This window comes from Rhinopithecus roxellana, chromosome 15, assembly GCF_007565055.1.
Source record: "Rhinopithecus roxellana isolate Shanxi Qingling chromosome 15, ASM756505v1, whole genome shotgun sequence".
NCBI lineage: Eukaryota > Metazoa > Chordata > Mammalia > Primates > Cercopithecidae > Rhinopithecus > Rhinopithecus roxellana.
In genome coordinates, this window is record NC_044563.1 from 88,198,981 (window position 1) to 88,225,509 (window position 26,529).

The window sequence follows — 26,529 nt, forward strand, 5'->3', positions numbered from 1 at the left end:
TTTTGGCAAGACATAAAACAAAAAAAAACCAAAAAAACAAAAACTGGCTTCCTTAATTTATAGCAGTGGCTTTTAAACATAAGTGGGCAGAAGAAATGCCCGGGAAACTTGTTTAAAATGTGAATTCTTGGTGTTATTTGTCGCCAGGGGACTTTGAAGGAATACCAAGGCAATTGCCTAATAAGAAGCAATTAACTCCTGAGCCACAGTTGACAGTAAAAGGAAACAAGGAAGAAATGAACGAAAGAAAAGAACCAGCATACTCCCGGCCATTAGCGTCAAACTCTTTCTTTGCAAGAAAGTCATTTCTTGGGTATTTTTCCTTACATCTAACCTCTGACTTTTTAAATCAAGATGACAATATGTATGTGTTTATTTGAAATTCCATTCCCTTAAATGTACAAGAGAAATAGTCATTTTTCTTAGAATACTTTTCAGATAATTACCATATTTCAAAATGCACAGTACATAGGCTAAACCATAGAAACTTTTTATAGAAAAATGTTACTATGTGTTAGGTATTGCAGAAGGTAAGCTCTGCTTATAAAGCAGCAGGGCGCTGAGAGAACTATCATGTTTTCCTTAGATTACTTCAAACAGAGGATATGAATCATAGAAAGTAAGACTTCAAGTGGTTAAGAAGAGTTTTGCCTTTTAGAAGTTTGTAAAATGCCAGTATTCTAAATTTCATCCACTGAATTCCTTAGGACAATCCGATATAGCACACAATATCTGTCACTTCTCTATCCATTTGGCAAAGACTTCATAGAGACAAATGTTACAGAGGCTCAAAAATGGAGACTACTAGAAAAATGACCAAAGCCAGAAATAAAGTTGTGCTAATTAGAAAACAAATAATTAAATGGCCCAACCCGAATGTTGTGTGATGCTGAAAAGAGATAAATTTCTAAGGCACACCATCTGTTTTACAGTTTATTTTGCTGTACTACAAACCTACTCAATATAGTTTTGCAGTGATCTAGCTGCTAACTCATTTGCACAATTACTTTAGGCCAGAAATAATTATTGCACAGAATCCTTTGAGAGAGCAACACATTCATAGAAGAGGGCAAATAGAATTCATTCTTGGGTGAAGATTATTTTTAGCCCTTAAAGAAAAAAAAATGTTATTTAAAGCAATGATTAGAAATTGCCAAAGGAAAATTAGGTAATTTAAAAGGAGAGTGATATCACTATATATTTATGTATCTAAACTGATCTGAGGTTCTTAATGTTTTAGTGCCTAAAGACATGTTGCTGGGGCCTCTTCTCTCTATCTGTATTTTCTTCCTTATTTATCTCTTCAGTCCAATGGCTTTATGTGGTGTTTGTATACTTATGATTCTCAAATTTATATCTCCATCTTAAATCTTTCCAGTTTCAAACTCATATATTCAATTATCTGTTTGATATCGCCACTTGGATGCCACATAAGCATTGCAAACTGATCCTATCTAATACAGAACTCTTGATTCACCATCCCTGTCCCAGAAAGAAATCTATTTCTCCTACAGTCTTCCATATCTCAGTAAATGGCACCAACATCGAACCAGTTATTTGAATAAAATCTAGATGTCATCCTTATTTCCTCTCTTATCCTCATTCTTCATCTAATCCATCATCAAATTCTATCAATTATGCCTCTAAAATATAACTCACGTTTTTCTCTTCATCTCTATTCTATCCAAGTCACTATAAAATCTCTCAACAGTACTACTTCAACATCTATCTAATTCTCTATTTCCAAGCCATTCCCCACCCAAATAGTCAGAATGATCTTTTAAGAATGTTATCGGCCGGGCATGGTGGCTCACGCCTGTAATCCCAGCACTTTGGGAGGCCAAGCTGGGCAGATCACAAGGCCAAGAAATTGAGACCATCCTGGCCAACATGGTGAAACCCCGTGTCTACTAAAAATACAAAATACAAAATAAAATACAAAACAAAAAATACAAAAATGTGCTGGGTGTGGTGGTATGTGCCTTTTGTCCCAGCTACTAAGGAGGCTGAGGCAGGAGAATCGCTTGAATCCAGGAGCCGAGATTGTGCCACTGCACTCCAGCCTGACGACAGAGCGAGACTCCGTCTCAAAAAAAAAAAAATTATCATATGCTAATTTACATTTTAAATGTAATTATATCATGTATCCCCAATACCTAACACAGTATCTAGCAAATAATAGATCTACAATTTTTAATAGATGAATACTCTCTAGTAATATTCCCATATGGCTCTAATAATTTCTAATATCAGTTCTCAGAAAAATTTCTGAGATATCTACAGACCTATCCACTTACTGAATCATTCACTCATTCAGCAATTGTTTGAGGATTGTATTAATCGAAATTAGGTCCAGCTGCACACTATAGGGTATTTTAAAGATGACAGAAGTCTGTTTCTCATTCATATAAAAAATTCTGGAGGTAGGCAGTGAAGGGTTGACATGGCAGCTCTGTGAGCTACTATTATGGTTCCTTGCATCTTGTTGCTCTGCCATTTCCAGATTCCACTTTATAATCTAATATGGCTACTCAAACTCACATCTGCATCTACCAGGAAAAAGGAAGTACATGAGAAATGCCACACCAGCTCCATTTAAGGACACTTCCCAGAAATTGCACCCACTTCCACTTGCATCTCACTGACCATCACGATAACTAGCAAAGAACACTGGGGAAGAGTCTTTTAACTGGACAGCAATGTTTCCAACTAAAAGTCAGGATCCTTATTATTATAGAAGGAGAAGGATAAATATTGAGGGACAAGCAGTAGCCTTTTCCAAGGTTCCTCTTGTGACCAGGTAATGTTTGGATGTAGGGATACGAAGATCAGTAAGACACAAGGTCTGTGCTTGAAGAATTTAGTCTAACGGCAGAAAGCAATATGTAAATAAATAAAATTCCAAACCAGGAGACTGCCACTGTTTGGAGATCATGGCTTTTCTGAGTCCCCAAAGATTTTCTATACCCCAAGAGTTGAAAGACAGGTGAGTGGTTCCAGTGTTTTACATCATTGAACTATATAGACTGTTTCAACTTTCCAGAGCTATAATATTGGACATTTTTCAGCTCTGTTCTATTGGACATGATACTTTCATGACACTGAACAAAGATCATTTAAACCTCTATAAATATATATAAACAACTGTGACAACGGTTCTAACAGTTTGAAAATGCTCATTTTCAGAAATTTGTCAAGACTCAATGTTTTTTAATTTGACAGAAAATCAAACTAACTGACTGTTTTAAGATTATACAGAAAATTCCAAGACAAAATAAAAAGAAATGAGCAATGGTGGCGTGTCAGAAAGAAAGAAGTAATATTGTAACTTACTGTTAACCACTGGTTATCTAGTAGTTCCTTAGCTGTGATTCTGTGAGCAGGATCTACTTTCATAAGTTGTTTCAAAACACTTTTAGCTAAAAATAAGAAAAAAATCCTGAAAAATCTTATTTATTTTAACTACAATTAATAGCATACATTTTATAATTTTTTAGGATTAGGTCTGTATAACAGGAAAGAAAGATGTCACATATACAATAAAAATCATCAGTATAAATGCCTAATAAATATAGTTTAAAGCCTAAAGTGAAGTTTTATTGCCTGGATTACCTAGTTTAATGGTCTATAGTAAACATTAGCTAGATGATCAGCAAATTTCCTCTTTAACTTTTACTACGTATTTTCTGTTTTTGAAAGTTTTGATGATGAACAATCACAGTGAAGATATTTCTATTTCCACAAGTAAATAGTGTTCATTTCCACAAGTAAATTTAATGATGAAACAGAGATTTAAAACATTTTAACCACTGGCCAACTTTCTTATGTTACTTATATTAGCTTTAGTAAATAATAACACACTTAAACTTACCACAATCACTTATGGAATTCCAGACTGGATTTTCAAAATGTAGTTCTCCTTTTCTTATTAACTCAAAAAGCTTCTCTTCTGAGCTTGCCAAAAAGGGTGGTTCTCCACAAAATCTGCAACAAAAGCAATCACTTTGTTTAAATTTTTTAAATAACAAAAATAAGGCTATTAAAATTAAGTTTCCATAGGACTTGGAAGTAGTGCTGCTTCATATTTAAGGAAAGGATAGGAAGAGATGGGTACCTGCCTGAAAGTAAAAATGGAAGCAACAGGGTTTTCCAAGATCAGTGCTAGGCTCTTATTTCAATATTTAGGGAAAGGATCTGGTAGAGGAAGTATGCAAGTATACACTGAAACCTCCAGATTAGCAATGACCCAAAGCTCTTGCAGGTGGGGAAACACTAAGCTTAAATGGGGCTAAAATACAGGAAGGTGAGTGTAAGTGTACAATAATAGTCGTAGCTAATGAAGGAGATACACTTTGAGAGGGAGCAACAGGAAGGTAATACCTTAAGGTACATAATGCAAATTGACTCAACTGAAAAATACAATGAGTTATCAGGGTCTAATTAGTTACCAAAGTCTAATGACCAGCTAAGGCTTTTATCCATAGTAAAATACTATACAAATGTTAGCAATAATAAAAATAAACCAAGACTAACCCTGAGAATTTCTTTTTATTTTTTGAGATGGAGTCTCACTCTGTCTCCCAGGCTGGAGTGCAGTGGTGCGATCTCGGCTCACTGCAACCTCTACCTCCTGGATTCAAGTCATTCTCTTGCCTCAGCCTCCCGAGTAGCAGGAATTACAGGCATGCACCACCATGTCCGGCTAATTTTTGTATTTTTAGTAGAGATAGGGTTTCACCATGTTGACCAGGCTGGCCTCGAACTTCTGACCTCAAGTGATCTACCTGCCTTGGCCTCCCAAAATGCTGGGATTACAGGCATGCACCAATGCGCCCAGCTCTAACCCTGGGAATTTCTATAGGATCTGAGTCAAAGCCAAAAAGCCATTAAAATTGACACAACTCTTCAAAAATTGTATATGAAATGAAAAGGGTCTGAATGTGGAAAAATCAGACAATAATTTGACCCTTTGGCCTGAAAGGGTGAAAGCTGAGTACACATAATGACCAACATCAGTAAAACCATGAGTAGTGTGTATAAAGTAAACATGGGCTTGTAATACAGAAACAAGGTATCTTTAGACTCTTAACAGAACATGGCAAACCTATAAAGCTATTACTTCAATAAGTGGTCTAGGTCAAAACTACAAGAACAAGCTTAAAAGCTGACTTCAATTCTTCATAATACAATATCAACAAATGTCAGCCATCCTCATTACTGTCAACTCCAACATCTGAGGGCAATCCTAAGACAACAACCAGATTTGTCCAAAGACAACCAGACAGATGAAATTAGATTCATCACAGAGGCAACTCTGTGTCTATTCTTCAACTCTCAGGAATATATTTTTATACTTCATTGATGAACGAATAAAATGGTGTAATTTCATTATACTTCCCAAACTGCTGGTCTACACTGTACATAAGTATACTAATCTCTATATCTTTTAACAGTTACATTTTTACTAATTTTCTTTATATTTTTAATTATTTAAAAATCTAACTCATGAACATTTTCTGAATAAGTCAAAATTTGATTTTTTCATAATAATAATGATGATTATGATGACTTTTGTGGGGAGAAAAGTTGCTTTCATCCTAGTGGTTTATCAAACTAGACTGGACAATAGAGCTTTTTCATTTACCAATAGGCTCTTACTAAGTATTTATCAGTATCATATTGTTCCGCAAACTCTTATTTTAATACTTTTTATCTCTCTAGCTCATTCTGATTTCCTCTGTCTCATCCTATTCACCTAGATATTTAGTTTTAAAATGCAATTAAAAAGCTATGGAAAACAAAATAGCCAGAAAAATGGCCTTCTGGACAATTACTATATATTATAATAGTGCAGGCCAGCAAAGGCCTACTTCATTGAGCCTGTTATCAACCAGTGATATGCACATTCACCAATTTCTTAGCTGCCTCTGCATTGCCTGACTAGCATGCAAGTATAGCTTAAGGGCTACATCTTAAAAAGTTCACTTTTTTCTGTTGTTTGCAATTTTACTTACATAAAAATGTATCTAATGGTTGACTAATCAGCAGCATACAAAATTTTATGACAGCAATTTCCTCCACATCCAGAAAAGGGAATCCAAGAAATGAAAAATGTCTCTTAAAGTCTTCCTACTATTTTGTTGCATTCATAGAAATCAAAACAGCAGAGGACAGTAACTACAAAGAATATTTACTTATGCTAATTTCACCTTGAGGAAGTATGTTAGCACTATCTGATTAAATAGAAATGAATCAGAAGTCACTGAAAAACAAGCAAATAAACCCCCTGGAGAAGGTAATATGTTTGTGCTCTTGGTGAAGGAAATTATAACACCATTGGGCTCAGACAGATTAATGAATAGGCACTGATTAGCTAAGTAAGAGTCTACTGTAAAGAAAAGACAACGTCATTATGATGGTATGCAGTCACACTCTGAAGCAGAAAAATTAAAATTATATTTCTAAGAAAGAGAAAGATAGTTAAGATATAATACATTCACTTTCCTTAACACCAAGTTCAAACTAAGAAGGTAGCAAACACTATATGAATTGCATAATATTAGATTATATGTAGGATGTTTGACTCATGCTTTCGATAAAGCCTTGAGAGTATAAAGACTAATTTAAAAGCTATACTTTAATTAAAGACTAAGGCTCAGAATTTTTGCACCATGATTTTAATCAGCACAAAATGATCAAAAACTTTTTGAATACTTTTATACTTTATGTAATCTAAGCAACAATGTGTGTTGACCAGCTGAGTTACAACTACAATCACATCATCCAATTTCTACTGCCTGTGTATTCCATTTCACAGAACTGTGAAAATGTAACTACTGTGATGTCAATATTTAGAAATGATCTGGAAGAGGTAGTGCATAGTGAAATCTTCAATATGACCATAAAACCAACTGTTGCATCAACATAAAAATGTTCACATTCACCAAGAGGCAGAACAATGGTCACTAACTTTTCAGAACACCTCTTAGAAAATTCACTTTAATTCAATTTAACAAACATACTGAGCACTGAATGTATGTCTCTTATACCACATACCAGGAATGCAAAGATGAATAATCTAAGGTCTCTGTCCTCCACGGAATTTGGAACAAGGAAAACAGATACAATATATATATAATATTATAATATAGTTTTTAAAAGCTTTATGAGACTACATAAAAGGGAACAATGAATTCTATCAGATTTACACATGTGCAAACCTTCCTGGTTAAATGTTCCTATTTTATTATTTTTTCTTTCAACATTACTGTTTTGCATGCTACCTTAAAATCTTTTGTGGAGCATGAGAAAGTATATACATAATAAATGTAGGAACTCTGCTATGGTGGGGTAAAGTAGGAGTAGAGAAATAGAAGGCTTTAATGTTTGAGCTGAGTCCACCCAGGAAAGAAGCTTATAAAGAAAAAGAATACACACATACCCATACACACCCCAGAGGCATGCGACACAGGGTGTGTCCGAGTATTGAAATGTGACCTGGAATCATCACAGCACAGTGTAGGTGCACAGGAATACATATCTAGCCCCAAACTGGAAAGGCATGCTGGAGTCAGGTCATGAAAGACCTGCTATGTCATGCCATGCCATGCCAGGATGCTCTGATACTTACCTGTATACAAATATGTATACATGTATGTATATATATATCAAAGGCTTTTAATCAGGAAAGCAGTATGATCAGATTTGTGATTTGAAAGGACACCCCTGGCAGCAACATGAAGGACAGACCGGGGAGGGTGACCAGAAGTAGGGAGAACAGTCAGAAAGACCCTGCAATAGTCTAGAAAAGGAATCATAAGGAGAAAAGATACAGGTGAAGAGAAATCAAAGAATAGGTAAGGATATTTCAAAGGAAAAATGAGCAGGACATGGAGTTTGACTGAATCTTGAGAATGAAAGAGAAGGAAGAACAAGAATGACTGAAGGCTACAGCAGCATTAAGGGAACTGGGAACTGTAGAATACTCCCTAGATCCTGAGTGACCCTCTACCTAGTTAGTACCCACTCCCACCTATGCTCTGCCTGTATGGGCAGAACCAGTGCCAGGCCACAGTACCTGCCTATACCTGATAAGCTATAAGCGAACTTCATGAAGCTTTTGGGTTGTAGCAAGGGATACCGGAGGTGTTAAGATTTTTCATTTTGCTCAGATCATATTGTTGCATTTATAGATCAATGAAAACCAAAGCTGAAAGTTATAAATTTATAGTATTAAAAAACACCTAAGGGATGTATACCTGACAACTAATAAGAGCGCTTTTAGAATGATCTCCCAATTGGTTTTTAAATCACTTTTTAAAAATATATATTAGTTTTAATTTAAAGTCTATATCATTCTACTGTTAGAAACTATCCACTCATCTTAAAGTGTACATTTAGCAGGCTACTTACAACATGTACATTATGACACCTATGCTCCAAATGTCACACTGCTGGCTATAGTCGTGGGCATTGATAACTTCAGGGGCTGCCAAGCAAGCAGAAATAAAATAATATTAATAATACAATAAATGTCTTTTAAATGCTTAAACACAAAGCATGAAAAATGTGCTGATGTGCTGTAATTTATTCTCCCATAGGGAAAAGAAAACCAACAGCAGATGTTAAATGAATAATGCACAGGCCTTAACAATTGATGTCACTGTATCCTCACTCCTATCATTTAGCTTCTAATGGAACAATGGTGTAAACTGTATAACTAAATGCACTACCCTTTATTTCTTTAAATCGTTAAGAAATGATTTTGCAAAGATTGTGTAGTTATAGTAGAAGACAACAATATCCCAGCCCTTTCCACAAAATAGAATTAAATATGTGCCTTAAGTAGATGTAACATAATGCAAGCCCAATATGTAGAAATCTGGATTCACAGAAAAACTAACGTACATGGTTATAAATCACTTTAGTAAAATAATAATAGCATCACTCCTATAAAAGAATATGAACTATTTTCTGCATTTTCAAATAAGAAAGCCAAGACAAAGAGAGAGCTCCTATAAAACTGGATCAAAAAGCCAACTAGTCACAAGTCATAGACTATACTAAATGTGTGTGTATGTGTGTGTGTGCGTGTGCGTGTGTGTGTGTGTGTGTGTGTATTTATATACATTTTTTGAGACAGGGTCTCACTCTATTGTCCAGGCTGGAGTGCAGTGGCATGATCATAGTTCACTGCAGCCTCAAACTATTAGGTTCAAGGTATCCTCCCGCCTCAGCCTCCTGAGTAGCTAGAACTACAGGTGCATACCATCATGCCTGGCTAATTGTTTTTTAAAAATTATTTTAGAGATGGGATCTTGCTGTGTTGCTCAGGCTGGTCTCAAACTCCTGGCCTTAAGTGATCCTCCCACCTCAGCCTCCTGAATAGCTGGGATTACTGGCATGAGACACTACACTCAGCTGGCTGCCTTTTTAAAAAGTCACAAATGACATTGCAGGAGCATGTCTATTGTACCTCTACAGCTAGGAATCAGATATCTTTAAGAAAAAATAAAAAGAAAGTAATTATAAGCAGAAAAATAAAATATACATATATATTTCAATAGAACTTTAAAATTTATAAAGTACTTTTGCATAAATTGTTACTTGTATAAAGTATGTTAAGAATTCTGTGAGATAGGTATGTAAGCATTTGACTCCCTTTGCCAATGAGGAAACTAAGTTTCAGATATATTAAGTGACTTGCCTAAAGTTACACAGCTGCAGAGTGCCTCCTATGCAAAAGGTGCGTTTTTATTTTAGAAAAGTTTCAATCTCCCCCACCTACACACACACACACACACACACACACACACACACACACACAGAGACACACTTTTTGATAACTACTAAAACAAATGGAATTTCATTTTCTCCTTTTTCCTCTGCCTAGTGTTAAAGAAATGAAAGGCAACAAAAAGGGGTCAAAAGATTAAACAGAAGAAAGAAGGTATAGATGACTAACACTGAGCAATCTGTCTCCAAATAACTGAAAATTAACTAATATTTTCCTTTAAGCTGCTATTTGTATTCGTTAACTCTACTTAAAATCTTTAAATATGGAATTTTTAAAGTTCCAGTTACTCTATGGCCACACATCTATGACAAGGGCAAATTCTGTGACTGGATTCAATGAAGGATTTCCACACTGGTGCAGCACACAGCAGGGGACAGGAATTCCTGGCTCTTTCAGAGTCATCTTAATTATCAGGAGCATTTCAATTTGCACCATCATCCCAGCCCTCATAGGGATGCAGAGGCCAGAGTAACTGCCAAGAAGCCATTTAGGAAGTCAGCAAAGCTCCACAAACCATCTGTCTTCTCTCTTGTTCTCTCACTTGTTATCAGTGTAGACAACTAATAAGGAGGCATAAAACTCAGGGTGCTTGAATATATTTTCCCCATGTAATTACAGACCAGATGTCTTTTGCCAACAGGGGGATATGAACAGAATCAAAAGTAGCCTTTTTCCAAATAAGATAAAACAATTTCAAAACTTTATGCATCTAGCAGACAAAAAAAGCAATGAATTAGGTATACTTTTCAGTAATAAAAATGAATAAACTACTGATACAACAACATGGATAAGTCTCAAAATCATGGCGTACGACAAAAGAAGACAAACACAAAAGAGTATGTACTGTATGATTCAATGTAGATAAACTTCTAGATATGCAAAACTGAGCTGTGGCAATAGAAATCTTCAGTGGTTATGGGTGGGGGATTGACTGAAAGGGACACAAAGGAACTTTCTGGGGTGATACAAATGTTCTATGACTTGAACATGATGGAGTAGTGATTACACAAGTGCATGCATTTGTCAAAACTTAAAATTTGTGCATCTTATTGCAAGTAAATTATATTCCTAAAAAGTTGATTTTTTAAAATCTACTAAAAGTACAAAAACAATGTGTCAAAGACCTATCTTGGTGAATGACTCTCTTAGCGATCAACAGAAGTGGCAAGCAAAGATACACCAACAATATGGAAGATCTGAATCACAAAAAAATCACATTTGATTTAATAAGCACACAGAGAAATTTTTATGCTCAACAAACCAGGTATACATATATATTTTTAAAATATCCAATGCATCATTTGCAAAAGTTGATCATGTGTTCCGTCGCAAAGAAAATTCCTAAAAGTTGAAAACCTTTAAGATGCAATCACCTACCACAATAAAGAAAACCAGACAGATAAACCAAAAGGCTAGGACAACTAACATGCATTCTCATGAGTTTCAAACACATCTCAACCACCTGTAAAAATTCTAAAAACACTTCTAAATAATTTTTAAATTAAAGAAGACTAAAATTAAAATTACAGTATATCAAGAAATGAGAAATGTCGGTTCATATCCTTTGCCCACTTTTTGATGGGGTTGTTTTTTTCTTGTATATTTGTTTGAGTTCTTTGTAGATTCTGGATATTAGCCCTTTGTCAGATGAGTAGATTGCAAAAATTTTCTCCCATTTTGTATGTTGCCTGTTCACTCTGATGGTAGTTTCTTTTGCTGTGCAGAAGCTCTTTAGTTTAATTAGATCCCATTTGTCAATTTTGGCTTTTGTTGCCGTTGCTTTTGGTGTTTTAGACATGAAGTCCTTGCCCATGCCTATGTCCTGAATGGTACTACCTAGGTTTTCTTCTAGGGTTTTTATGGTATTAGGTCTAACATTTAAGTCTCTAATCCATCTTGAATTAATCTTCGTATAAGGAGTAAGGACAGGATCCAGTTTCAGCTTTCTACTTATGGCTAGCCAATTTTCCCAGCACCATTTATTAAATAGGGAATCCTTTCCCCATTTCTTGTTTCTCTCAGGTTTGTCAAAGATCAGATGGCTGTAGATGTGTGGTATTATTTCTGAGGACTCTGTTCTGTTCCATTGGTCTATATCTCTGTTTTGGTACCAGTAGCATGCTGTTTTGGTATAACATCACTCATAAAGAATGACATATTTAGCTGTTCCTAATATTTATACCTAATATTTAGAGGAATAAATATCATTTAATACTTTAAAACAAAACAAAAACAAAAACAAACAAACAAAAAGAAATGAATCACACAACACTGTATGACAAAAAAAGAGTCAAGGTACTCAGAGGAAAATATACAATCTTCAACGAATTTCATAGAAAATAAGCCTGATAATAAGTATGTATTCAACTTAGGAAGTTATAATAAAAAACAAACCACCAGCCACAGTGGCTCATGTCTATAATCCCAGCACTTTGGCAGGCCAACGCAGGAGGATCACTTGAATCCAGGAATTTGAGATCAGCTGGGGCAACATAGTGAGACCTTGTCTCTGCTAAAAATTAAAAAGAAAAAAGTTATCTGGGAATGGTGGCACATGCCTGTGCTCCTGGCTCCTGGGGAGGCTGAGATGGGAGGAACGCTTGAACCTAGGAGGCCTGGCTGCAGTAAGCCGTGACTGCAGCATTGCACTCCAGCCTAAGCAACAGAGGGAGGCCCTGTCTCAAAAAAATAAAATAAAATAAACAAACAAACCAAAATGAAGCACAAAGAAGGAATTCAGAAAAGTAAAAGCAGAAATTAATGAAAAAGCAAACCAAATAACAATTAGATATGAGCTGGTTCTTGAAAAGCCCATCAGGAGCTTTACTTATTATTTATTAACTGTCCTAACCACTAACAAATTTGATTTAGATAAAATTATTAGTATTATTACAAAGAGCTAAAATTCAGGCCTAAGTGCTAGACACTGTAAGCACTTTACATATATTTTCTCATTTACTTATCATGTCAACCTGATAAAAAAAAATTATTGTCATCTAAACACTTCCTATCACCCTTCCTATTTTTTTTGTACTCAGTACTTTGCTCTAAAACATCAGATTTATAAAAATCTTGTTCAATGTTTGTGCCACAAGAATGTTAAGTTCTATGAGGCAAAACATTTTTATGTTTTGTTCACTGTTATATTTTTAATACCTAGAACAATGTCTGACACGAAGTAGGTCCTCAAAATTTTTTTAGAAATGAGTGACATAATTCCTATTTTATATATATATAAACTGTGATAAAAGCAGATAATATGTGCATATTGAAGTTATAGGAGGATATAACTGCAGGTACACAAGAGAATATGAAAATTATAAGTAAACATAATATGCATATTTATGCCAGTGAAACTTAAAATCTCAATAAAAGAAACAATTTTCTAGAAAAACATAAATTATCAAAATGATTCAAGAAAATTTAGAACACTTGGATAATTTAGTATAAATTGAAAATATAATAGAAACTTTATCCCCCCAAAAGTAGCAGAACCAAAAAATTTAAGAGGAAATTTCAAACTGTTATTAGATAATTTTTAGTATCTAAAAGGTTCATTTTATGGTTCCATATGAAATTTAAAGTAGTTTTTTCTAATTCTGTGAAGAAAGCCAATGGTAGCTTGATGGGGATAGCATGGAATCTATAAATTACTTTGGACAGTATGGCCATTTTCACAATATTGATTCTTCCTATCCATGAGCATGGAATGTTCTTCCATTTGTTTGTGTCTTCTTTTATTTCATTTAGTAGTGGTTTGTAGTTCTCCTTGAAGAGGTCCTTCACATCCCTTGTAAGTTGGATTCCTAGATATTTGATTCTCTTTGTAGCAATTGTGAATGGGAGTTCACTCATGATTTGGCTCCCTGATTGTCTATTATTGGTATATAGGAATGCTTGTCATTTTTGCACACTGATTTTGTATCCTGAGACTTTGCTGAAGTTGCTTATCAGCTTATGGAGATGTGGGGCTTAGACGATGGGGTTTTCTAAATATACAATCATGTCATCTGCAAACAGGGACAATTTGACTTCCTCTCTTCCTATTTGAATACCCTTTATTTATTTCTCTTGCCTGACTGCCCTGGCCAGAACTTCCAATACTATGTTGAATAGGAGTGGTGAGAGAGGGCATCCCTGTCTTGTGCAGGTTTTCAAAGGGAATGCTTCCAGCCTTTGCCCATTCAGTATGATATTGGCTGTGGGTATGTCATAAACAGCACTTTTGAGATACGTTCCATCAACACCTAGTTTATTCAGTTTTTAGCATGAAGGGGTGCTGAATTTTATCGAAGGCCTTTTCTGCATCTATTGAGATAATCATGTGGTTTTTGTCATTGCTTTTATTTATGTGATGGATTACATTTACTGATCTGCGTATGTTGAACCAGCCTTGCATCCCAGGGTTGAAGCTGACTTGATTGTGGTGGATAAGCTTTTTGATATACTGCTGGATTCACTTTGCCAGTAGTTTATTGAGGATTTTTGCATCGCTGTTCATCAGGGATACTGGGCTGAAATTTTCTTTTTTTGTTGTGTCTCTGCCAGGTTTTGGTATCAGGATGATGCTGGCTTCATAAAATGAGTTAGGGAGGATTCTCTCTTTTTCTATTGTTTGGAATAGTTTCAGAAGGAATGGTACCAGCTCCTCTTTGTACCTCTGGTAGAATTTGGCTGTGAATCTGTCTGGTCCTGGGCTTTTTTTGGTTGGTAGGCTATTAATTACTACCTCAATTTCAGAAGTTGTTACTGGTCTATTTAGGGATTCGACTTCTTCCTGGTTTAGTCTTGGGAGGGCGTATGTGTCTAGAAATTTATCCATTTCTTCTAGATTTTCTAGTTTATTTGTGTAGAGATGTTTATAGTATTCTCTGATGGTAGTTTGTATTTCTATGGGATCAGTGCTGATATCCCCTTTATCATTTCTTATTGTGTCTATTTGATTTTTCTCTCTTTTTTCTTTATCAGTCTGGCTAGCAGCCTATCTATTTTGTTAATCTTTTCAAAAAACCAGTTCCTGGATTCATTGATTGTATGAAGGGTTTTTCCTGTCCCTGTCTCCTTCGGTTCTGCAAAGCTGGAGGCATCACACTACCTGACTTCAAACTATACTACAAGGCTACAGTAACCAAAAGAGCATGGTACTGGTACCAAAACAGATATATAGATCAATGGAACAGAACAGAGGCCTCAGAAATAACCCCACACATTTACAACCATCTGATCTTTGACAAACCTGACAGAAACAAACAATAGGAAAAGGATTCCCTATTTAATAAATGGTGTTGGGAAAACTGGCTGGCCATATGCAGAAAACTGAAAATGGACTCCTTCCTTACAACTTACACAAAAATTAACTCAAGATGGATTAAAGACTTAAATGTAAGACCTAAAACCATAAAAACCCTGGAAGAAAACCTAGGCAACACCATTCAGGACATAGGCATGGGCAAAGACTTCATTACTAAAACACCAAAAGCAACGGCAACAAAAGCCAAATTTGACAAATGGGATCTATTAAACAAAAGAGCTTCTGCACAAAGAAACTATCATTAGAGTGAACAGGCAACCTACAGAATGGGAGAAAATTTTTGCAATCTATCCATCTAACAAAGGGCTAATATCCAGAATCTACAAAGAACTTAAATTTACAAGAAAAGAACAACCCCATCAAAAAGTGAGCAAAGGATATGAACAGACACTATTCAAAAGAAGACATTTATGCAGCCAACAAACATGTGAAAAAAAATGCTCATCATCACTGGTCATTAGAGAAATGCAAATCATAACCATAATGAGATACCATCTCACACCAGTAAGAATGGTGATCATTAAAAAGTCAGGAAACAACAGATGCTGGAGAGGATGTGGAGAAATAGAAATACTTTTACACTGTTGGTAGGAGTGTAAATTAGTTCAACTATTGTGGAAGACAGTGTGGTGACTCCTCAAGGATCTAGAACCAGAAATATCATTTGACCCAGCAATCCCATTACTGGGTATATACCCAAAGGATTATAAATCATTCTGCTATAAAGACATATGCACACTTATGTTTACTGTGGCATGGTTCACAATAGCAAAGGCTTGGAACCAACCCAAATGTCCATCAATGACAGACTGGATAAAGAAAACGTGGCACATATACACCATGGAATACTATGCAGCCATAAAAAAGGATGAGTTCATGTCCTTTGCAGGGACATGGATGAAGCTGAAAACCATCATTCTCAGCAAAGTGAACACAGGAACAGAAAACCAAACACTGCATGTTCTCACTCATAAGTGGGAGCTGAACAATGAGAACACATGGACACAGGGAGGGGAACATCACACACTGGGGACTGTGTGGGGGTTGGGGGCTAGAGGAGGGATAGCATTAGGAGAAATACCTAATGTAGATGACGGGTTGATGGGTGCAGGAAACCACCATGGCACATGTATACCTATGTAACAAACCTTCACATTCTGCATATGTATCCCAGAACTTAAAGTATAATAATTTAAAAAGTTCATAATCATATAAGAAGTTAAAAAATTATTTTTTAAATGAGGTCAGCATAACCCTAACATCAGAAAAGACAAAGGAAGCACAAAAGAAGAAAAGCTACAGTCAAAGCTCCTAAATAAAAGTGCTGACAAATTGAATACTGTAGTATATTAAACCATGTGAGGTTGAATTTAAATGTGCAAGGATGGTTCAGCATTCTAAAATCTATTACTGTAATTACTTCATTAATAAATTTAAAGAGAAACATACAATTATCTCAATAGGTACAGATTTAAATAGACACTTCACCAGAAAAGATATATGAATGACTAGTAAGCACATGAAAGATGCTCAGTATCATTAATCATTAGGAAAATGCAAATTAAAAATCACAATAAGATACCACTTCCTACAAAAAGATACCACTTCCTAAGATACTAGTCCTAGGGACTAGAATGGTATAATTTAAAAATAGGTAATATCAAGAATTGTCGAAGATATGGAGAAACTGGAACCCTCACAAATTGCTGGTGGGAAGGTAATGGTCATTTTGTAAAAGAGTTTGGCAATTTCATTAAAAGTTAAACATAAACTGAACATATGATCCAACAATTTCACTCTTAGGTACCTAATTCTAAAAACACTTCTAAATGAAACCACATATCCTCACAAAGACCTGTACATGAATGTTCATAGCAGCATTATTCATAATAGCCACAAACTGGTAAAAATCCACATGTACGTCAGCTGGTAAGCAGATAAACAAACTGTGTTATATCCACGCAATGGACAACTATTCAGCAATAGATAGGAGCAGAATACAGATACATGCCATAACATGAACGTACCTCAAAAACATGCCAAGTGAAAGCAGCCAAATGTAAAAGACTACATGTTGTATGATTCCATTTATATGAAATGTCCAGAAAAGGCCAAAAAAAAAAAAAGAAAAAAGGCACATTTACAGAGACAAAAAGGCAAATCTAGAGAGATTAGTGGCTATCTGGGGCTGGGATAGGAATAAGATTGAATATAAACAGGCTCAGGGAACTTTTTGGAGTAGATTTGTTTTGAAACTGGATTGTGGTGATGGTTGCACAACTCTGTGGATGTATGAAAAATCACTGTATTTTTATTGTAAAACAAAAATATATCTTACATTGTAAAGGATGCACAAATATATTTTATGGTATTTAAATTAAACTTCAAAAAGCTGTTAAAACTCACATTTAGAAAAACAGGAAACTGCTGCTTTCTTTACAAAATATATTTAATCAGTACTCCATGAAAAACTGTTTGATGGTGATTAAACTGGATAAAAAAAATGCAAGAGGGCTGGGCATGGTGGCTTACGCCTGTAATCTCAACACTGGGAGGCCAAGGCAGGCAAATCACTTGAAGTCAAGAGTTTGAGACCAGCCTTGCCAACATGGCAAAAATTGTCTCTATTAAAAATACAAAAATTAGCCAGCATGGTGGCAGGTGCCTGTAATCCCAGCTACTCTGGAGGCTGAGGCACGAGAATTACTTCAACCCAGGAGGTGGAGGTTGCAGTGAGCCCAAACTGCACCACTGCACTCCAGCGTGGGCAACAGAGCAAGACTCCGTTTCGGGGAAAAAAAAAAAAAAGCAAAGAAGCAAAACGTGTACATGATTTTAACATGAGTTAACAAAAGTAATAATTAAGTTTGAGGTATGATTATCTAAGAGATATAAACAACTTTAAGAAGAGCCCAGAGAAACAACAAAATTTTTAAAAATTTTTACAGGTAGGAACTGTAAGTAAAATACTAAAACAAGTGAAATTGCTTGACCTAAGAAAAGAAAAAGTAGCCTAAATCATGGGTCATTATATCATGATGGCAAAATCAAATTGTTCAAGCTGTAATCCATACTGGTTGTTCTACTTTTTTACATATAAAAGAATCAAGTCTGGTGCAGTGTCTCACACCTGTAATCCCAACACTTGGGAAAGCAGAGGCTGGAGGGATCGCGTGAGTCCAGGAGTCTGAGACCATCCTGGGCAACACAGTGAGGCTACTCTCTCTTAAAAACAAAAATAATAATTAGCCAGGTGTGGTGGCATACACCTGTGGTCCTAGCTACTTGAGAGGCTGAGGTAGGAGGATGGCCTGAGCCCAGGTCAAGGTTGCAGTGAGCCAAGATCATGCCACTGCACTCCAGCCTGGGCAACAGCGCATGATCCTGTCTCAAAACAAAAATTCATTTTAAGTCTACTAACTTACCCATATAGATAGGAGTCCCACATGTGGCCTGCAGCATGGCTTCACTCCTACTTTGCTTCTTCACCGCTAAGCCAAAATCAGTCACCTCGGGGAAGAAATTCAAGCACAGTCACCTGTTTTCCTGTCCTAGAGCTCACTCATTCTGAAGATAAGACTTCACATTGAACTTGCATTGAATTCTGGGGTTCTTGGGGGTGGGAGGACTTTAATTGAATGATTAATAAAAATTTTGCTTTTCCTTCCCCACCCACCTCTCTGTATAGAGAAGAAACTGGGTAAAGAGAAGCTTGCATTCTCAAATCTTGAGAGAATACCATGATTTAACAGTTCTTGCCGTCTGATTAAATTTACCAGTCTAACATGGGAAGTTGTATTTTGAGGCATTAAACTTTTTTCATATAAAAAAAGTTTTGTTTTGTTTTTTAAAGTTCTTTCATTGTAAAATACATTCTGGCTTTAACATATTATCTATGTTTCTGATAATCAAGTTATATTCCAGTTTAAAGCACTGTTACAAATGCAAATAATTATCCCTATCAGCACTCACTGAAACTCCCCTTTTTTATAATTATTTATAATTGGTAAACACTATCTTTTCTTTACTATTATTTCCTTTGTGTTTCTAGAGTACACTAATTAAAACAATTACTACACTATTAAAAACTACGACAAGCATATTAACAGGAAAAAAATCACAACAACAAAGTATTAACTACAAATACACTGGTGGCCTAGTGCTACAACTGTAGGCCTTATGCTCAGTTCTAAATCTTGGTCATTAAACATTTAGTTATTAAATATTCAGTATGTGCCTTTGGAATTATCTCCCAAGTTGGAACACCCTTAGACTGAAAGCAGAAAAGCAGACACGTTTATTAAGTAACCAAATATAGGCTCTTTGTCCAGAGACAATGAATACAAAGTTTCCAGTGCCTTATGGAGTAAGAAAATGCTCCTATTTACATGTGATATCACTATTTTTCTAAATAGATGAATCAATTTCTCCATTAGTTTTCATATATATCTCATTTGGAGCATATGATACCTATCTTTCTCTACGGAAAATCCATCCAGACACACGAAATATACAAAAGGTTTCACAATCCAACTTAATTATTTGGAGAGCATCTACTCCTTCATTCACCAAATGTTAAGTGAACACATACTATGTTCCAGCCACTACTTCAGGTACTAAGTGAATAAGACATGCACAATCCCTGCCTTCATAGAGTTTACAATGGAACTGTTCAAGAACATTTACTTGGGTAAACCAACAATGCTGTTAAACCTATTTCTATTACATAGGACTTAACTTCTGCAACAGAGTGAGTTACTCACAGATAACATTTTATTCCTAAATTAACACATTTATACATTTTGAAAGCAGCCACCCTAATGGTGCTAAATAATGTATCCTAGCATTTATTTGACATTAGGGAACACTTAATTTGAATAAAATCTTCAAGAATAAACACTTGGCACATTAATTGTACTGAGGACATAAATATTAATATACAGGAAAATTTTCAATAAGAAATACAGACTTAAGAATTAATTTAGTATTAAAAGCACAGGCAAGGTGTGCTTTTCTCTAAATCTGTAACACATGTACATCAAATTACCAGGCATAATTTTGAAATTAATTAGAATTCAGAGTATCTGTTTGCTTGCTATTAACTAATGATTTAGAATTATTCAAATGAATATGTACTTTAAAAACACATTCAATAACTCCATTTAACTTGCAAAATTATTCTTGTCAGTTACAACCTCTTGTGAAATTTTTATTTTTTAACACAAGCCACTTATTTTCTGGCTGCTCAAAAGCTAGCAAAATGCATCTAAAAAGAGGATGTGCTTTGCCACTTTGCTATCAAACTGTTTATAGGCAAATATTTACCACCATTGCTAATCTTACCTTTATGTTTAAGTTTATTTCATTGTTATCATCAATAAGGCTGCTTTTAACCATTATATTTTCCAGTTTCAGATCTCTATGTACAATATCTACCAAGAAAATAAACCACAAATCAAATGAAATAACGGAAAAACAGGAGAGACACATATAGAATAAATATATTTGACAAATTAATATCCACTGTTGAAAAATTCGAGGGCCAAGCATAGTCTGTCCTGTTCTATTCTCTTATTTATAAACACTTCCTCCACATTTCTAACCTTAAGGAGCCATTTTCTTTGACTCCCTCACCTCTACCTATTTCCCTGTGACCCCAACTGGCTGCTCCTCAAGATGAGTGGCCTGGGGAGTGTGAAGGAGGATCCTACCCAGGCTTAAGTATTCCCAGGAGGAGGGAGATCATCTTAGTCACAAACCCAGTCAGGTTTCCCACATCCTTAGGTCTTCAAATAGAGGATTACTTCTTTACTTCTATGCATATGTTACTGTCAGCATAAACATTTTAAAGCACTGTAACTTGGCTACATATATACAAACTATACTTACTTCAGTATATTTTTCTACAACATCAACACACATTTTCCTACTCTTTATGTAGTAAAATAAAAACCAAACAAACAAAAACCCTTGAGACATAAAATCTCCAGTTGAACATGTCAGAGCTCAGGTACAATTTTTATGTACATACAAATAACCACATACCAAACACTTCCTTTGAAAATAATTAATTCAGTTCATATCTATTACAGTCATTTCCCTAGACTTAAAAAGTTATACATGGCCAGGCACGTGGCTCACGCCTGTAATCCCAGCACTTTGGGAGACTGAGGCAGGTGGATCAGGAGGTCAGGAGATCGAGACCATCCTGGCTAACATGGTGAAACCCCGTCTCTACTAAAAATACAAAAAATTAGCCAGGCATGGTGGCGGGCACCTGTAGTCCCAGCTACTCAGGAGGCTGAGGCAGGAGAAGAGCATGAGCCTGGGAAGCACAGAATGCAGTGAGCCAAGATTGCGTCACTGTGCTCCAGTCTGGGTTACAGACCAAGACTCTGTCTCAAAAAAAAAAAAAAAAAAAAAAAAAAAGTTATACACATAATTGCCAGGGGAATGTATTGAATGAGTCCTGAACTGGCAATTATACCTAGTCATTTATAGCTCCCTTACACAATTCCTAGGCTTTGTTTTTGGAATTTTTATTGTTTCCATTGCTCTTCTTGTCTCTTTTTACATAAATACCACACAGCTTTAACAAACATATCATTATGCTTTTATCCTTGCCAGGGCAGAGCTCCCTGCTGCCTCCATTGTTTTTCTTTCTCATTGTTGGCTACTTTTTACCCATTTGAGAATAATCTTATCAAGTTCCATGAAAAATGTTGCTAAGATTTTGTTTGGAATTATACTGAATTTATAACTTAATAGGGAAGGACTGACAATAGCCTAATATTAAGCCCTTGAAAAAATCATTTCCCTCTGCCTGGAAGGCCTGCCTTTTTAATTTTTTTCTGAGTTTGTATTCCTCAGATCAAATACTGCTCCTTCAGTGAATTCTTTCCTGACTTTCCAAGCCAAATGAGGTACCTAGACTCCTATAATCCTTGTGCTTTATATGGCTTTCCATTGGGGAGATTATCACACTGAATTACAACTTGTTTTCAGTACTCAATCTCCCACCAGCCCAAGTTCCTTGGAGGGCAGGGGCCTTGTCTTTTAATCTTTGTAATCCAGGACCAATCTCAGTGCAGGAGGTGCTCGGGAACTATCTGCTGAATGAACCCCTGGGTTCCAGTACCAGCTCTGGCACACCAAACCATGTCACTGTACTTCTCTGGAACAAAGTTTTTGTTCATCTGTAAAATGAGAAGGTTCTAAAGCCACATGTAAGCCAAACTAACCTTGAAGGGAAAAAAACGGGGGGAGGAGCAGCAGCAGTAACACCTAAGAACAGTAAGGCAATTCGAATTATTTTTAAATGTAGTTTATAAAGTACCATGAAACCACTCTGTATGATACTATAATGGTGGATAAATGACTTTACGCATTTGTCAAAACCCCAAGAGTGAATCCTAATATAAGCTCACTTCAGGTGACAATGATATGTCAATGCAATATATCACTCTAGTGGGGAATTCTGATAGTGGGCAGGTTGTGCATGTGTGGGAGCAGGGGAGGATATAGAAAATCTCTCTACCTTCTGCTAAGTTTTACTGTGAATCTACAACTGCTCTAATATAAAGTCTAAAAAGACAAAAAAAAATGCCTAGAACATACAGATTCTAATGTTATGATTAACAGATGTTTTTGGGAACTTAACCTTTACCACTGATTTGTCTACCTTTGATTTTGTAACATTAGCTGCTCTTCAAACTGTTGAATAAAAAATGTTCATAATTTCATCTTTGTTCATATACAAATGTATTGTATACCTGCCTTGTTTCTAATTAAAACATATTTACAAAGAAAGTTAAAAAGGAAACAATTTTTTAACTAAAAAATTAAATCTTCTATATTAGCAGGTGTTATTTATGACTATGAATCTGGAATACAATTACCCTTAAACAAAAGTGACATCAGTATTCATGGAGTCAATGAGCTGGATAACCCTCTTCTTACCATTATTGTGAAGATATGCTATAGCTGATGCAAGACTTTGAATGATCCACCTTGTCTCATTCTCTGAGAAATGTCCTTTCCTGTCCAGAATTTCTTTGAGTTCTCCATCCTCACAAAGCTCCATCACAAGGTACATTTTCTGACATTATATATATATCAGAGAGAGAGATCAAATTATGTATCTAGGGATGTTTAAAATGTTATATATCACATATACAATCACAGTCATAATCATTAATTTATTCATTGAAAAGTATTATCTATTATGTACAAGATATCACAGTGGATACTAGAGAAACAAAAAGGTAAAGACACAGTCTTTATCCCCAAGAAGCTCACAAATACTTATCGTTACAGTATCATGTGATAAGTGCTAATGGTCCCAAATGCCATGGAGTGACAGAAGGGGGAAGCCTCTGTCTAAAGAATGCCCCTGGAGAAGAAATATTAAGGCCAGATCTGGATGTCTGAATAGGGATTTATAGATAGAGAATGTGGGAAAGAATAGGCAGAGCACATGGTATTTACAAAAACTCCAAAGCTTGAAACAGCACTGGCGGTTAAAAGAATAATCTGTGTTAATAACATGGAGGAAAAACAGCAGCAGAAACCTCTGCAGATGCAAACGACTCTGTCTGACAGCTTTGAAGAGAGCAGTGGATCTCCCAACATGGAGGTTGAGATCTGAGAACGGACAGACTGCCTGCTCAAGTGGGTCCCTGGCCCCTGAGTAGCCTAACTGGGAGACATCCCCCACTAGGGGCAGTCTGATACCCCACACCTCACACGGTGGAGTACACCCCTGAGAGGAAGCTCCCAAAGCAAGAATCAGACAGGTACACTCGTTGATCAGCAATATTCTATCTTCTGCAGCCTCTGCTGCTGACACCCAAGCAAACAGGGTCTAGAGTGGACCTCAAGCAATCTCCAACAGACCTACAGCTGAGGGTCCTGACTGTTAGAAGAAAAAATAACAAACAGGAAGAACACCTATACCAAAACCCCATCAGTATGTCACCATCATCAAAGACCACAGGCAGATAAAACCACGAAGATGGGAAAAAAGCAGGGCAGAAAAGCTGGAAATTCAAGAAATAAGAGCGCATCTCCCCCTGCAAAGGAGCGCAGCTCATCGCCAGCAACGGATCAAAGCTGGTCGGAGAATGACTTTGACGAGATGAGAGAAGAAGGATTCAGTCCATCAAACTTCTCAGAGCTAAAGGAGGAATTACGTACCCAGGGCAAAGAAACTAAAAATCTTGAAAAAAGAGTGGAAGAATTGATAACTAGAATAATTAATGCAGAGAAGGTCATAAACGAAATGACAGAGATGAAAACCATGACACGAGAAATACGTGACAAATGCACAAGCTTCAGTAACCGACTCGATCAACTGGAAGAAAGAGTATCAGCGACTGAGGAACAAATAAAGGAAATAAAGCGAGAAGAGAAACCAAAAGAAAAAAGAAGAAAAAGAAATGAACAAAGCCTGCAAGAAGTATGGGATTATGTAAAAAGACCAAATCTACGTCTGATTGGGGTGCCTGAAAGTGAGGGGGAAAATGGAACCAAGTTGGAAAACACTCTTCAGGATATCATCCAGGAGAACTTCCCCAACCTAGTAGGGCAGGCCAACATTCAAATTCAGGAAATACAGAGAACGCCACAAAGGTACTCCTCAAGAAGAGCAACTCCAAGACACATAATTGCCAGATTCACCAAAGTTGAAATGAAGGAAAAAATCTTAAGGGCAGCCAGAGAGAAAGGTCGGGTTACCCACAAAGGGAAGCCCATCACACTAACAGCAGATCTCTCGGAAGAAACTCTACAAGCCAGAAGAGAGTGGGGGCCAATATTCAACATTCTTAAAGAAAAGAATTTTCAACCCAGAATTTCATATCCAGCCAAACTAAGTTTCATCAGTGAAGGAGAAATAGAATCCTTTATAGATAAGTAAATGCTTAGAGATTTTGTCACCACCAGGCCTGCCTTACAAGCGACCCTGAAGGAAGCCCTAAACATGGAAAGGAACAATCAGTACCAGCCATTGCAAAAACATGCCAAAATGTAAAGACCATCGAGGCTAGGAAGAAACCGCATCAACTAACGAGCAAAATAACCAGTTAATATCATAATGGCAGGATCAAGTTCACACATAACAATATTAACCTTAAATGTTAATGGACTAAATGCTCCAATTAAAAGACACAGACTGGCAAACTGGATAAAGACTCAAGACCCACCAGTCTGCTGTATTCAGGAGACCCATCTCACATGCAGAGACATACATAGGCTCAAAATAAAGGGATGGAGGAAGATCTACCAAACAAATGGAGAACAAAAAAAAGCAGGGGTTGAAATCCTAGTCTCTGATAAAATAGACTTTAAACCATCAAAGATCAAAAGAGACAAAGAAGGCCATTACATAATGGTAAAGGGATCAATTCAACAGGAAGAGCTAACTATCCTAAATATATATGCACCCAATACAGGAGCACCCAGATTCATAAAGCAAGTCCTTAGAGACTTACAAAGAGACTTAGACTCCCATACAATAATAATGGGAGACTTCAATACCCCACTGTCAACATTAGACAGATCAAGGAGACAGAAAGTTAACAAGGATATCCAGGAATTGAACTCATCTCTGCAGCAAGCAGACCTAATAGACATCTATAGAACTCTCCACCCCAAATCAACAGAATATACATTCTTCTCAGCACCACATCGCACTTATTCCAAAATTGACCACATAATTGGAAGTAAAGCACTCCTTAGCAAATGTACAAGAACAGAAATTATAACAAACTGTCTCTCAGACCACAGTGCAATCAAACTAGAACTCAGGACCAAGAAACTCAATCAAAACCGCTCAACTACATGGAAACTGAATAACCTGCTCCTGAATGACTACCGGGTACATAATGAAATGAAGGCAGAAATAAAGATGTTCTTTGAAACCAATGAGAACAAAGATACAACATACCAGAATCTCTGGGACACATTTAAAGCAGTGTGCAGAGGGAAATTTATAGCACTAAATGCCCACAAGAGAAAGCTGGAAAGATCTAAAATTGACACTCTAACATCACAATTAAAAGAACTGGAGAAGCAAGAGCAAACACATTCAAAAGCTAGCAGAAGGCAAGAAATAACGAAGATCAGAGCAGAACTGAAGGAGATAGAGACACAAAAAACCCTCCAAAAAATCAATGAATCCAGGAGTTGGTTTTTTGAAAAGATCAACAAAATTGATAGACCGCTAGCAAGACTAATAAAGAAGAAAAGAGAGAAGAATCAAATAGACGCAATAAAAAATGATACAGGGGATATCACCACTGACCCCACAGAAATACAAACTACCATCAGAGAATACTATAAACACCTCTACGCAAATAAACTAGAAAATCTAGAAGAAATGGGATAATTTCCTGGACACTTACACTCTTCCAAGACTAAACCA

The 26,529-nt window shown here is 36.2% G+C and overlaps 1 protein-coding gene across 12 annotated transcripts in view; it reads right to left on the reverse strand.

Moving 5' to 3' along the window:
• STK33 (serine/threonine kinase 33) overlaps positions 1 to 26,529 on the reverse strand; it is a 229,368-nt gene that overhangs the window by 36,109 nt on the left and 166,730 nt on the right. For all 12 annotated transcript variants that reach the window (XM_030919023.1, XM_030919020.1, XM_030919019.1 and 9 more), the window contains 6 exons: positions 23,067 to 23,205; positions 20,451 to 20,539; positions 18,533 to 18,617; positions 8,413 to 8,488; positions 3,872 to 3,984; positions 3,334 to 3,419 (listed from right to left, as the gene is read on the reverse strand). In XM_030919023.1, the coding sequence (XP_030774883.1) occupies positions 3,334 to 3,419; positions 3,872 to 3,984; positions 8,413 to 8,488; positions 18,533 to 18,617; positions 20,451 to 20,539; positions 23,067 to 23,205 (588 nt within the window). The remainder of the gene's footprint in view (positions 1 to 3,333; positions 3,420 to 3,871; positions 3,985 to 8,412; positions 8,489 to 18,532; positions 18,618 to 20,450; positions 20,540 to 23,066; positions 23,206 to 26,529) is intronic.